Source organism: Rhynchophorus ferrugineus, unplaced genomic scaffold (assembly GCF_030347505.1).
Source record: "Rhynchophorus ferrugineus isolate W39M unplaced genomic scaffold, kcgeb_rfMv2 rfM4, whole genome shotgun sequence".
Taxonomy (NCBI): domain Eukaryota; kingdom Metazoa; phylum Arthropoda; class Insecta; order Coleoptera; family Curculionidae; genus Rhynchophorus; species Rhynchophorus ferrugineus.
In genome coordinates this window covers 54,113,858-54,129,591 of record NW_027472583.1, presented here as the reverse complement: position 1 = coordinate 54,129,591, position 15,734 = coordinate 54,113,858, and the positions used below count along the sequence as shown (strand labels likewise).

Genomic DNA, 15,734 nt, shown 5'->3' with positions numbered 1-15,734 from the left:
GAACGACGGGTTTATACACACTTCAGAGACTGCTTATTAAGGTATTTAGTTAACTGGACTTTTAAATTGATAATAGACAATATAGTTTGTAATTTTTTTTATTTAAACAATAATTAAACAATAATTCTTATTATAAACAGTAACAAAAATAGTAAGTAAGAAATACATAACTCCGTTTTATTTTATTTTATTAACATCGTTTTACATTCTTCTACTATTTATTTATTTACATTATTTTATTTATTATGATACAGTGCCATATAAAAATTGAAGTACATTAAATTATTTCGTACATCCTTCACATGTTATGGTTGTAATCTTCACTTTCTTTATCTTCATCTTCCTGGTCTTTTTCTTCATTATTGAGTGCAATTTCATCATCCATTATGAATAAAATATACAATGTATATAAAATAAAATACATTATAACTATCAACGTACACAAGAGAAAATAGAAATGTTAATTACCCGTATCATCACAATCCGAAGCTGCCGCCTGACTCGGGGGAAAATATTCATCATCACCACTATCCAACACGCAGTCATCATCACATTCTTCTGCTTCGAATGTTTTCTCCAAATTCTTATTACTCTGAGGGCCGGTGACTGTTATAGTGACGGTTAATAATTAATATTAATTTTGAATAATTTCTTTTCACTTTCATTATTCACTGTCACTATTCACTGTTCATTACGCTTGCAGAATTTCAACTGAACACATTTATATATTATATATATATATATATATATATATATATATATATATATATATGTATATATTACGGTATTACGGTACCCGCTAATTGAACGAATGGTGAAAGTTTGGTCATTGACCGGACGGTTAAAATAATGTATCCCTTTACTTTTTTCCCATATCAGACAAGATAAAATTTTATAACCCAAATAAAAGACTCTCCCTTCCCTTTGTAAGAAAAAACAATAGGGACAGTACCATATATTAATTAATTAAAACTAAATGCTGCTATTAAGTTAACGTAAATTAAGCTATATGTAACTAGAATTACAGCTATTATATGTATATAATGTAGTGCATAATGCATACGACAAATATTGTTTTGTTTTAGATACAAAATATTACTTACGACACCAAATATAAATTATTACTTCAGTCTGCCAATACGAAACATAGAAGCAATTTTACCATCGTTGAGTTTCAAACAGAAGATATCATAAAATACCTGATTCAGAAACCGAAATTACTGGTCAATAATGAGACTTCCTTAGTTTTTAAATTACCTACGTTAAACCGCAAACTAAACAATTACAAAGTCACTGTCGTCATTCAGGACTTCAACAAATCCATTCCTATTCGGTCAGACATAAGCGATAAAAATGTTGTCAAAAGGTTGTGTCATCCGTTTGGAGCAACATGGCTCTCACAAGTAGTCGAGGTATGTAACTATATTATAAATTTACAGGCTGATTTTTTAATAGTGCATTTGTTGTTTAGGTTGTCGACAATAAAACTACAAACTTAACTATAAAGACTTCTGATGAAAAACATACCTTGAATCCCAACACACAATACTGTATTACCTTCGCGATAAGAAATCAGTACAATGGAAAAGAACGCGAGGTTGTTTATTATGAGAAACTTAAAACCCCTGCCGCAACTACAATGATCAGTCCAATAACCGACGCACCGATACTGAATGAAACAACAAAACCTACACCTGAAACCGCATCAACTAATAATTATAATCACCTTTATCCATTGTTGCTAATTTTTGTCTTGGTTCCAATTGGATTCTTATTGTATAGGTAAAAATGAATTATAATCGTTATAATGTCATGTTAATTAGAAATATCTTTATAGATGCATTCGCAAAAGGAAGGCAAACCAAAATCGCCAAGAACAACTCGAGAAAGAAAATTGTTATGAAGTCCTGCCTTTTGAAGACCGGGATTCCTTTTCTAATAGAACTTACGATCAATTAATTCGCAAATGATCTCCTTAAACCAATTAAACCACTTGTTTTCTATGCATCTGTGATACATAAAACTTAATGATTCTTTCCACTTTAGTGTTCAAAACTAATATGATGTATTAATCAAATTTTATATTGTTCTTGTTTCCTTAACATACTTTGATTAAAGAAATTAATTTTATTTTAGCTATAGGGTAAATACCCTAGAAAAGTTTTAATAGTGCTAAAACTGTTAATATACTATTATAGTTATTTTTCATTAATATCATTCTCTTATTAACTTTAACAAATTGTTTTGTTGAAAAAACAAGCTTTTATTTAGGTTTACAAACTTTAAAATTGAGATCATTTTTGGAATGTTTAGCGTTTCTATTTTAAAAATATAGTATTACAATTTAAAATTTGTAATCAATGTTTTGTAAATATATACATATCACAAATACATTACTTTTGAATATTATTCCAACCTATTGATAGCTAAAGAAACATATATTTAACAGTTGTAGGTCGGCAACCAATAATTTTCCTTTCAATAAGTAAATAATTAAGGGAATAATGTTTCTTGAAATATATAAAAAAGACTACAATAATTTAAATATAATATCTTAATTGTTAATTAAATATATATAATTACGTACAGTTTTTCTAAATAGGGTTTCCTGTTTATGCAGTTTATTATACTTTCAAACATGTTTAGATTTATTATTTGATTTTAATAACTGTTAGAACTGATTTTGTAGAATCGATTTGGTGAAGGTGTTTGGGCAATTAAAACACTGGATTCGACAGAGTCACTCTATTTATTTCGACAAACACCTCAGTTAAAGACCCAACATACAATGAATCAAGATGGCGGGATCTTCATCCTGTCTGGATGGCATTAGTACGAGCATGCGCCGTAGCGCTCATTACAATTTACAGGAAACTGCTTAATATCTGCTTATGCAACCATATATACATCGTCAGAGGACGTCAGATGTAGGCGCATCCACCCAATTATTCATATATCCAACATAACGTTTAAGTACCTTGGTACATCAAGGTTCATCTTGCTTAAAAATCTAATTTTAGAAAGAAAAATATATAGTATAAATTTGAATCAACAATTTAAGGTTATTTAATTAAATCAAAGTAATCATTAATGAAGGTAATTAATTTAATGTTCTTTTTTATAATTGTTAGATGATCAACAATATGCCAGGATGCGTTAAGTAATATCTTTTGGTATTGAGATATTTATTTACTAATCCATAGTTTACTAGTTTTTATTTTATTATAATGTACTAATGTCATAATAATTGTAGAGATTGCAGAAAATATGAATAAATTTGATTTAGTGTAGACGACATAAATATATATGATTGTAGAAACTTGTTGATTGTAGTGTTCAATTGCTCATTTTCCTGGTGTATTCATGTTTATTAATGTACTTCTCAATAATTATGTGGTGTTGGGGCTACGGCACATTCTCTACCAAGTAACACCAAAATTGGATATCAGCTGCAACTGTTAAATACTTTCCAGTTTTACAGGTTATTCTCTATGTCTTTAATCTTAAAAGTCAATTTAGTCAGTGGGTAATTCATTTACTATTAATTTCAAAACATTTCAATCTGTTTGTTTCACATTTTGATTTTCTGAACAATATTTATCTGGCACCATAGTTACATAATTTTTAAATATTTTACCTGTGTTTAAATTTAGGCAAAACTGAACATAAATCAACGCATTTTCTTAACTAAAGTAAAAATAAAATAAAATAAACCACCGCCACTGACCTCTCAACATTCCTCAGCTCCCCCCACCCCCAACCTAGTTAATTCGTTTCGTACACAGGAGCCACCGCAGCAGGTGAAATTCAAATATTCACCACAATTATTTGAACGACAGCGTTCGGCTGTCGACATGTTGAGAACATTCTACCGGTTTTGTGCCTTACCGGCTCAAGTCTGCATCCTCAGAATATCCTGTTTTCTACCACCTATTTATGCTTTAAATTTTAATAGACTTTAAGAGAAGTTTAACAAAGTAAGTTTAAAGATATTTTTTGTCTAAATCATTTGATTTATAGTCAAACATATGGCGTTTAATATGCTATTTACTATTTTTTTTATTATATTCTTTTTAACATTTAAAATATTAAAAAAGATCACCCATTATAATAGTTTAATTTTCACTATTTTAGTTTTAGTTTATAAAATTCAGAGGGCAAAGCGGACAATATACTTATTTTATTATCTTTCCAATCAAGTTTATTCGAATTACATTTTTATGATATATTGTATTTTGGTGTTTAAAACATAATTAATAATTCACAAAAATAAATCACGAGTATTAAAACGAAATTATCTATATATGTATGCCTTTTGTTACAGATATCTTTGCTCTCTTGTTATGTACACAGTCGTCGTTGTTGAGTATCTTACATCCATATGCTTTACAAATAAATTCTGACGATTTTTATACAAGTAGTAATTTACCAGTTCCTAAGTTATAAATAATATTAATGAAGAAGAAAGGTCGACAGGTAGAACTTGCTGATAATAAATGAAGGTAAGATCATTTTATGCTTATTTATTAATTACTAGTTTGTTACATTACTAGTTAACTAAGTTAGTTAGTTAGTTAATTAAGTTAAGTTAATTAAGTAGTCGTGATCCTTAATATGTAAATGAAATATATTATAGAATATCATTTTGGTGAGTGATACATAAAATAGAGACTACTGTATGTGGTATGATATATGTAGCCTTGCAAAAAAATAAAAACTCGTGATTAAATTCCTCCTTGGTTTGGTGCAAACAAACATGTTTTTTTTGTGTACTTGTTGAACTGAATTCCATTCCATCCAATGAATTCCGGACATTTCCATTAAATACTTTTAGCATTTTCCAAATGTCTCGAAAATTTTTCATACATTTTATTATGCACACAATTTTATTCATAAATATATATCAATATAAGTGGTGTCCAACATTAACCGGTCAATGATCGGACACCCGGGTATCCATTTCAATCCGCAGGTAAAATATATTAACTTCTTAAAAAAATTGTATGGCCGTTTGGATCCCCAAAATTGAAATAATTTGACCGGACGGTTAAAAATAATCGTTAGCGGCTATATATAAGCATGGGAAATAACCAATTTATTCGATATTAAAGGATTATGGTTTGGCTTTTCAAACATTGCCGATGGCTGATATTTTTTAGGCAACATATTATACTGGACAAATTAAGTTCGACACTACAATAATTAATAAATGTTATGACTAACAAAACCAAATCAATTTTCAACTTTTTTCAACAACAACAACAACAACCACAACAATTTCAACATCAACTTTTGTTGTCATAACACTATTCATCTTGCTATGAGTGACCATTTAGTATATTGGTCCGACTCTGAAATATCCATGTCTTATCTAAATACATAAATTGAAATGATGAGTCTTCCTTGAATTTATTATATGCTTTTAAACATTGTATTCTTTTAAAAACAATATCCGGATGTTCCATGAGACCTCTTCGATACTTTTCAGACTAACAGTTTCCTTTTCCATAATTCTATAAATTATGTTTATATTAAAAAATTACTCACTGTTTTTATACATTGCATATATTTAATAACATAACAAGCTGATCTTGATTATATTCTTCATTTTTTGAGATATTTCAGTCTCCATGTCCATCCAGTGCAACTGCAACACGGTAAAAAAATGTTTCCAATAAAAAACGCGATAAATTATATTTAACAGTAAAAATGCTTCTAACGATTTTTATTAACACGAGGGGCCTCCATTATCTCGTTCCTGTTCAAAGTAGCTCATTAGAGACAAAATCTGTTCTGTCCGGCTTCGGAATGTCCAATCAGAGTAATAATAAGAAGCGATTAAAAATTGATCAAAACAACCAAATCATTAAAATATCGTATGCCCATTTATAACCTCTTATCCTCAATTATCCTTAACCTATATTTCTGCTTATCAGATAGCATTGTGTCTCTTTTTAACTAGAATAAAATGAAAAGAGAAATATTGTCTGATTTTAAAACGAATTTACAAATTGTGGCATGCAATACTGTAAACAACTTGATGACGTATCTACAAAATAAATTTGGACAGACTATATATTTACCCCTTTTACTTGAAACGTAACTATTTATATGAAAATAGTGCGGTGATATATTGGTCAAAATTAATCCGTTTAACTAATGAAAAATATGATTTGCTTTAGGTTTGTACTATATATCGCTTTCTCTAGTTTATCTCTTCGTAATTATACAAGAGAAATAGTCAAAATATACGTTTGCAGTAATTGAAAGTTGTTTTCGTTGTAATGCATTGAAGATAATATTAAAAGTATTTCTAGAACTAATTTTTCTCATTCTATACTACAGAGTACTTTAACTGATTAGGTTGAAGATTTATATATTTCTAAGTCGATCTTAAGAGCAAGAAATATACTTATTTTATTATTTATTTATAGATAAACGTTGGTTTGTTGTTAAGAAATAAACCTGGCTGAAGAATACTTACAACTATGGTAAGACAACAATTTTTATTTAGTATCATGTATATTTTTTAAATTATTTTAGAGATAGACATTGGTTGGCCATTCTGACAAAATAAAACAAACTGAAGAATATGAATGTATCTCCAAAAACTGTACCACCAAACAATTACTATCAACTACAGCTAAAATATGTTTGTGATACTTAATAAATAAGAGAATTTTTTGGTCTTTTATTATAAAACATATAATAGGAACTGATTTTAGGGACTGTTCCAGTAGGAAATGCTGTGAAGTTGGGAAGTGCCTAAGATGACTTAATCATACCGTACTCTGTCAAGTCATCAAATGGCATCATTGGGTTATTTTGTTCCATCTCGTTCAAAAGCATTGGTTATTCTGTTGGTAATGACTCTGCCGTGTTGGAAAACTCGATTATCTTGCTCGTTATCGTGTTCTATATATCAACAGTTTGTATGGTTCACAAAATGTCTAGTTTAATAGAGGTTTTTTAGTTCTATATTGTCTTGAGTCATGTTGTTGTCATTATGTTGTCTCATCCCTTTAAATGAGTCTGTGATGATTATACTGTGATCTACAATAGTGTACTTAACAATTCCGTCGTCTGGCAGCTTGGTCAAGAATTGTAACTTATATTTCTACAAACTAATCCAAATTAAGTTAGTACCTTCTTTATGTGTATAATTAATGAATAGAAAAGGGATTTTTGTTATACTTAATAGATGTGTGTTAAAATATGCAGCAAAATAAATTTTGTTTGTATTCAACAAAATAATGTTGGGTCGTGGTGACTTAATATGTACGGAATCTTCTAACGTATGGGTTGATTTTAAAATATCAGAATATTTGGGGCTTGGAACAAATACCATATTGATACACATTCTGTTTGGTTTGTCCATTTTATTCAAAAGCTTTGAAAAACATTACGCTCGGCTAAAATACAGGACTTCACCGTTTATCATTTTTCTAAATATTTTCAACGACTCAGCTATAGATTTCAATGTTTATATACGAAAAATTTTCTTTTAAACATTCTGCAACTTCTACGTGGGTGCGATCATATATTGAAACTCACTTTGGATTTTATTCTCATATTTACAGAGATTTCGAGGAGCGTCTCTCCCTTTTTTACTTTTCTTTACGATGGTGAATTCTGCGTCAAATTCCTATCTGTCTAACTCCTCGCCAGATATGTTAGATTCCGTGTTGAATCATATCGGGATCAAGCTCTCTAAGTTGGATGTCTTAGTTCTAGATAGGTGTCTGTGGGGATGTATGCTTATATATATATATATATATATATCTCTTATTTTCTTAAGTATCTCTTTAATTGTTAGTTTTACGAGCTAATATCAACTAGCGGATAACGGTCGTGATGAATGAAAGTTCTAGTAATGCACAAAAAAACGGGAACTGGAACATTTCTTAACAATGGCGTTTATGAGCTGTGTTTTTCGAAGAAGTTACTTTGATTTGTTTTCGCTGCAGTCCTTTTCGGCGGATTTAAGTTTAATTTCACTCTTTGGCGTTGAAACAAGAACTTCAATAATAAGAACAAGAAAAAAGTTTGAACAAGAAGCCAAAGCTTTTCGTTTCAGAGCATGGCCACATATTGATAAAGGCAGTAACAGTTCCCCACCTTCCTCATAATCATCCAAAATGGACCTAAAGCTTATGAAGATCATCACAAAGTAGCATTGTTTTAATTTCATGTCACGTATATTTAGTCCTGTTGAGATTTTAGGTTATTAATTATAAATACAACAACCACATAACTCAAAGTCCCTAGAAACTAGTAATATTTCATTATTGTGCTTAACACAGAAGCCTTCTTTTAACTAAAGAAGTACATAATATATTAGCCCTGAAGTCGAGCATCTGTGCTGGCAGGAATTTGCGCATGCTCTTTTCAAGTGTTGTCCACGCACTAGACTTCATTTTATAGAATGGTTCGCACGTTTAATTACCACTATGTCGATAATGAAGTATTTCAAAATATATTTATTGGCATAGCTTTGATATATTTTCCTTTGTCCTTTATATCCTAACACTATTTTCATATGCTTTAAAGTCATTATGGTACTTGAACCGGCATTTGTGCTCGCCAAACAACATATTTGATCATTTCGTATCAAATTGTCATCGAACTCGTAATATTCAGAAACTTTAGTAGTTATTTAGGATCGATCCAATCTGTCAATCAACAGATGTAATGAAGTTGAGTGCTTCCTTCCTTAAGTCCACCTGGATGTCTACTGAAAACTTCCAGTAGCTCCATGTATTAGCGTATACCTTTTCGTAGTCCACGTAACTGACTTCGTTTTATAGAATGATAGGCACGTTTAATTACAGTTATTCCTTTGAATATTAAAAAAAAATTAAATTAAATCGGTACATTTTTCATTTTACTTTCAAAATATTTTGTTGATCATACGTTGATATAATTTTTATTTCAAAATGAACTTCTTGTCTAGACAGTACATTACAAGTTGTAACCTGATTTTTATCCGAGGTCTTCAGGTCACGTGAACGGTGCCCTTCCTCTGTGTAAACTGTGGGCTATGGGTCGGGCCAATGCAACATTTCTTTGGTGGGTTTTGTAAAAGAGCGCCACGTGGCTTTTGGATTTCTCCAATATCTCAAACCACAAATATATATACTAAAACCATGTCTATGGTTCTTTTTAATTGAGATCTGACGTTTGTGCTGGCCAAACCATATGTTTAATCAATCCGTGGCGTCTGTAGTTGTGATTGGACGTTTCTCAAATAAGTCATCCGATATAAAATATTTAACCATCTCGGATCAAAAACGTCGTTAAGTTTACTACATTTGTCTATACATAAAATAGTCTATAGACAGTATAGCTGATGTTCGATGTACACCTCAAATATTCAACTTGGGACTATTTAAAAATATCCGTCTAAATGTCATTGTTATGTTAGTTGCGATGAAGATTAATTTAAAATATACATGTCTCCAATGATCATTCAAAATTATTTGCATTTTTCTTTCATTACAATATAAGAGTCGTTTAATTTTGAAATATTGTATAATATAAGTTGTAACCTGATTATTATCGGATGGTCTTCAGGATATGCGAACGGCGCCCTTCCTCCGGGTAATCTGTGGGTCATGGCTCGGGACAATGCAAGATTTATTTTATGGGTTTTGTTAGAGCGAGCCACGTGGCTTTTCGGTTTCTCCAATATCCCAAACCACAAATATATTTCCTAAAACCATCTCTATGGTTCTTCTTAATTGAGATCTGGCGTTTGTGCTGGCCAAACCATATGTTTAATCAATCCGTGGAGTCTGTTAACTAGTCATCAGATGTAAAATATTTAACCATCTCGGATCAAAACGTTGTTAAGTTTACTACATTTGTCTATACATAAAATAGTCTATAGACAGTATAGCTGATGTTCGATATACACCTCAAATATTCAACTTGGGACTGTGTAAAAATATCCTTCTACATGTCATTGTTATGTTAGTTGCGATGAAGATTAATTTAAAATATAAATATCTCCAATGATTATTCAAAATTATTTGCATTTTTCTTTCATTACAGTATAAGGGTTGTTTAATTTTGAAATATTGAGTTGTCATACTTTGACAAGATTCTTCATTCCAAATCAACGTCTTGTCTAGATAATAAAGTCTAGACCCGCGCAAGCTACATAGAAGATCTAATACAAGTTGTAACCTGATTATTATTGGATGGTCTTCAGGATATGCGAACGGCGCCCTTCCTCAAACCACAAGTATATTTCCTAAAACGATCTCTATCGTTCTTTTTAATTGAGATCTGGCATTTGTGCTGGCCAAACCATATGTTTAATCAATCATTGTTATTATTGCTACTTTTATCTAGACATAAAATAGTTAATAAACAGTACACTTGATGTTCGATATTACACTCGAAATAGTTAACTTTGGGCTGTGTAAAAATATCCTTCTAAACTAAAAAAGAGGTGAAGATTAATTTAAAATATCAATTTTCCCGATGATAATTTAAAATTATTTACGTTTTTCTTTTACCATTGTATAAGGGTCTTTTGATTTTAAAACATTGTGCTGATCATACCTTGACATGATTTTTACTTCAAAATCAACGTCTTGTCCAGACAATAACGTCTACTTCCTTGTAGGTTACATAACTCTATTACAAATTGTAACCTGATTATTATTGGATAGTTTTCAGATCGTGCGAACACCGCCCTCTCTCAGGGTAATCTATGGTTCGTGGGTCAGGCCAATCCACCGTTTCTTATATAAGTTTTGTTAAAGGTCTTCACGTGGTTTTTGGATCTCTCCAATATCACAAACCACAAAGGAGATCCCGTTATTCTAAATAAAATAACTAAAGAGGATGTATAAGGAAAGATGAGTTAAAACTAACATCTTAATATAGATGTCGTAACGTGGATTAATAACTAACAATAATCAATATATAATACAAATATCTATGTAATGTAGATAAGTATGTAACTAATGTAATTGCAACCAAATAAGATATTTGATCATCTCCGATCAAACCGTAACAGGGTTCGCGATATTTATGATTTAATTGTTATCAGACGTCAATCTGCCAATGTACAGACATAAAACAGTTTAGTAGTGTTTTTCTCTTGAAGCCCCCCTGGATGTAAATATCAAATAGTTCAACAAATTTACGAATTCAATTTCCAAATATAGTCCACGTAATATACTGACTTTATTTTATAGATACATCGTCACAATTAATTATATTTAATCCTTGAAATGTTAAAAATCATGTTTATTAGCGTAGAGCTTGTCACATATATCTTACAACCACCTCTATGATGCTCTTTAGTTGCGATCTGGCGTTTGTGTTGGCCAAATCTGGTTTAATCAATCCGTGGTAACTGTAATTATGATTGGATGTTCATTCAGTCATCAGATGTAAAATTAACCATCTCGGATTAAAACGTTGATAAATTTGCTACATTTTCCTGGACATAAAATAGTTGACAGAAGCTTAAGTTCGATATTACACTCCAAATAGTTAACTTTGGGCTGTGTAAAAATATCTTTCTAACGTAATTTTTGTGTTAGCTGAGGTGAAGATTAATTTAAAATATGAATTTTCCCGATTATAATTCAACATTATTTGCATTTATCTTTTGTCATTATATAAGGGTCTTTTGATTTTAAAAATATTATGTTGATCATACTTTGACATGATCTTTATTTCAAAATCAACGTCTTGTCTAGACAATAACGTTTAGTTCCTTGTAGGTTACATAACACTATTACAAATTGTAACCTGATTATTATTGGATAGTTTTCAGATCGTGCGAACGCCGCCCTCCCTCAGGGTAATCTATGGTTCGTGAGTCGGGCCAATCCAATGTTTCTTACATAAGTTTTGTTAAAGGTCTTCACGTGGTTTTTAGATTTCTCCAATATCACAAACCACAAAGGAGATCCCGTTACTCTAACAATAATCAATATATAATACAAATATCTATCACTAATGTAATCGCAACCAAACAGGATATTTGATCATCTTCGATCAAACCGTAACAGAGTTCGCGATATTTATGACTTAATTGTTATCAGACGTCAATCCAATCTGCCAGTGTACAGATATAAAATAGTTTAATAGTGTTTTTCTCTTGAAGTCCACTTGGATGTAACTATCCAATAGTTCAACAAATTTACGAATTCAATTTCCAAATATAGTCCACGTAATATACTGACCTTATTTTATAGATACATCGTCACAATTAATTATATTTAATCCTTGAAATGTTAAAAATCATGTTTATTAGCGTAGAGCTTGTCACATATATCTTACAACCACCTCTATGATGCTCTTTAGTTGCGATCTGGCGTTTGTGTTGGCCAAATCTGGTTTAATCAATCCGTGGTAACTGTAATTATGATTGGATGTTCATTCAGTCATCAGATGTAAAATTAACCATCTCGGATTAAAACGTTGATAAATTTGCTACATTTTCCTGGACATAAAATAGTTGACAGAAGCTTAAGTTCGATATCACCCTCCAAATAGTTAACTTTGGGCTGTGTAAAAATATCTTTCTAACGTAATTTTTGTGTTGGCTGAGGTGAAGATTAATTTAAAATATGAATTTTCCCGATTATAATTCAACATTATTTGCATTTATCTTTTGTCATTATATAAGGGTCTTTTGATTTTAAAAATATTATGTTGATCATACTTTGACATGATCTTTATTTCAAAATCAACGTCTTGTCTAGACAATAACGTTTAGTTCCTTGTAGGTTACATAACACTATTACAAATTGTAACCTGATTATTATTGGATAGTTTTCAGATCGTGCGAACGCCGCCCTCCCTCAGGGTAATCTATGGTTCGTGAGTCGGGCCAATCCAATGTTTCTTACATAAGTTTTGTTAAAGGTCTTCACGTGGTTTTTAGATTTCTCCAATATCACAAACCACAAAGGAGATCCCGTTACTCTAACAATAATCAATATATAATACAAATATCTATCACTAATGTAATCGCAACCAAACAGGATATTTGATCATCTTCGATCAAACCGTAACAGAGTTCGCGATATTTATGACTTAATTGTTATCAGACGTCAATCCAATCTGCCAGTGTACAGATATAAAATAGTTTAATAGTGTTTTTCTCTTGAAGTCCACTTGGATGTAACTATCCAATAGTTCAACAAATTTACGAATTCAATTTCCAAATATAGTCCACGTAATATACTGACCTTATTTTATAGATACATCGTCACAATTAATTATATTTAATCCTTGAAATGTTAAAAATCATGTTTATTAGCGTAGAGCTTGTCACATATATCTTACAACCACCTCTATGATGCTCTTTAGTTGCGATCTGGCGTTTGTGTTGGCCAAATCTGGTTTAATCAATCCGTGATAACTGTAATTATGATTGGATGTTCATTCAGTCATCAGATGTAAAATTAACCATCTCGGATTAAAACGTTGATAAATTTGCTACATTTTCCTGGACATAAAATAGTTGACAGAAGCTTAAGTTCGATATTACACTCCAAATAGTTAACTTTGGGCTGTGTAAAAATATCTTTCTAACGTAATTTTTGTGTTGGCTGAGGTGAAGATTAATTTAAAATATGAATTTTCCCGATTATAATTCAAAATTATTTGCATTTATCTTTTATCATTATATAAGGGTCTTTTGATTTTAAAAATATTATGTTGATCATACTTTGACATGATCTTTATTTCAAAATCAACGTCTTGTCTTGACAATAAAGTCTAGTTCATTGTCGGTTACATAACTCTATTACAAATTGTAACCTGATTATTATTGGATAGTTTTCAGATCGTGCGAACGCCGCCCTCCCTCAGGGTAATCTATGGTTCGTGAGTCGGGCCAATCCAATGTTTCTTACATAAGTTTTGTTAAAGGTCTTCACGTGGTTTTTAGATTTCTCCAATACCACAAACCACAAAGGAGATCCCGTTACTCTAACAATAATCAATATATAATACAAATATCTATCACTAATGTAATCGCAACCAAACAGGATATTTGATCATCTTCGATCAAACCGTAACAGAGTTCGCGATATTTATGACTTAATTGTTATCAGACATCAATCCAATCTGCCAGTGTACAGATATAAAATAGTTTAATAGTGTTTTTCTCTTGAAGTCCACTTGGATGTAACTATCCAATAGTTCAACAAATTTACGAATTCAATTTCCTAATATAGTCCACGTAATATACTGACTTTATTTTATAGATACATCGTCACAATTAATTATATTTAATCCTTGAAATGTTAAAAATCATGTTTATTAGCGTAGAGCTTGGCATATATATCTTACAACCACCTCTATGATGCTCTTTAGTTGCGATCTGGCGTTTGTGTTGGCCAAATCTGGTTTAATCAATCCGTGGTAACTGTAATTATGATTGGATGTTCATTCAGTCATCAGATGTAAAATTAACCATCTCGGATTAAAACGTTGATAAATTTGCTACATTTTCCTGGACATAAAATAGTTGACAGAAGCTTAAGTTCGATATCACCCTCCAAATAGTTAACTTTGGGCTGTGTAAAAATATCTTTCTAACGTAATTTTTGTGTTGGCTGAGGTGAAGATTAATTTAAAATATGAATTTTCCCGATTATAATTCAAAATTATTTGCATTTATCTTTTATCATTATATAAGGGTCTTTTGATTTTAAAAATATTATGTTGATCATACTTTGACATGATCTTTATTTCAAAATCAACGTCTTGTCTTGACAATAAAGTCTAGTTCATTGTCGGTTACATAACTCTATTACAAATTGTAACCTGATTATTATTGGATAGTTTTCAGATCATGCGAACACCGCCCTCTCTCAGGGTAATCTATGGTTCGTGGGTCGGGCCAATCCAACGTTTCTTATATAAGTTTTGTTAAAGGTCTTCACGTGGTTTTTGGATCTCTCCAATACCACAAACCACAAAGGAGATCCCATTGCTCTAAATAAAATAACTAAAGAGGAGGTATAAGGAACGATGAGTTAAAACTAACATCTTAATATAGATATCGTAACGTGGATTAATAACTAACAATAATCAATATATAATACAAATATCTATGTAATGTAGATAAGTATGTAACTAATGTAATTGTAACCAAATAAGATATTTGATCATCTCTGACTAAACCGTAACAGAGTTCGCGATATTTATGATTTAATTGTTATCAGACGTCAATCTGCCAGTGTACAGATATAAAACAGTTTAGTAGTGTTTTTCTCTTAAAGCCCCCCTGGATGTAAATATCTAATAGTTCTACAAATTTACGAATTCAATTTCCAAATATAGTCCACGTAATAGACTGACCTTATTTTATAGATACATCGTCACAATTAATTATATTTATTCCTTGAAATGTTAAAAATCATGTTTATTAGCGTAGAGCTTGGCATATATATCTTACAAACCACCTCTATGATGCTCTTTAGTTGCGATCTGGCGTTTGTGCTGGTCAGACCTGGTTTAATCAATCCGTGGTATCTGTAATTATGATTAGATGTTCATTCAGTCATCAGATGTAAAATTAACCATCTCGGATTAAAACGTTGATAAATTTGCTACATTTTCCTGGACATAAAATAGTTGACAGAAGTTCGATATTACGCTCCATATAGTTAACTTTGGGCTGTGTAAAAATATCCTTCGAAACGTAATTTTTGTGTTGGCTGAGGTGAAGATTAATTTAAAATATGAATTTT

General features: G+C 30.8%; 1 protein-coding gene and 1 long non-coding RNA gene across 4 annotated transcripts in view; both read left to right on the top strand.

The window, feature by feature from the left end:
* LOC143196263 (uncharacterized) overlaps positions 1–2,389 on the top strand; it is a 66,455-nt gene extending 64,066 nt beyond the window's left edge. For all 3 annotated transcript variants that reach the window (XM_076403924.1, XM_076403925.1, XM_076403923.1), the window contains 3 exons: positions 1,086–1,412; positions 1,472–1,782; positions 1,838–2,389. In XM_076403924.1, the coding sequence (XP_076260039.1) occupies positions 1,086–1,412; positions 1,472–1,782; positions 1,838–1,970 (771 nt within the window). In that variant the 3' untranslated portion in view covers positions 1,971–2,389. The remainder of the gene's footprint in view (positions 1–1,085; positions 1,413–1,471; positions 1,783–1,837) is intronic.
* A 1,383-nt stretch (positions 2,390–3,772) lies between these two features.
* Positions 3,773–7,143, top strand: LOC143196280 (uncharacterized). The gene is made up of 4 exons (XR_013005716.1): positions 3,773–3,977; positions 4,325–4,502; positions 6,435–6,491; positions 6,544–7,143. It is a non-coding gene; the product is annotated as an uncharacterized LOC143196280 (long non-coding RNA).
* The last annotated feature ends 8,591 nt before the right edge of the window (positions 7,144–15,734 follow it).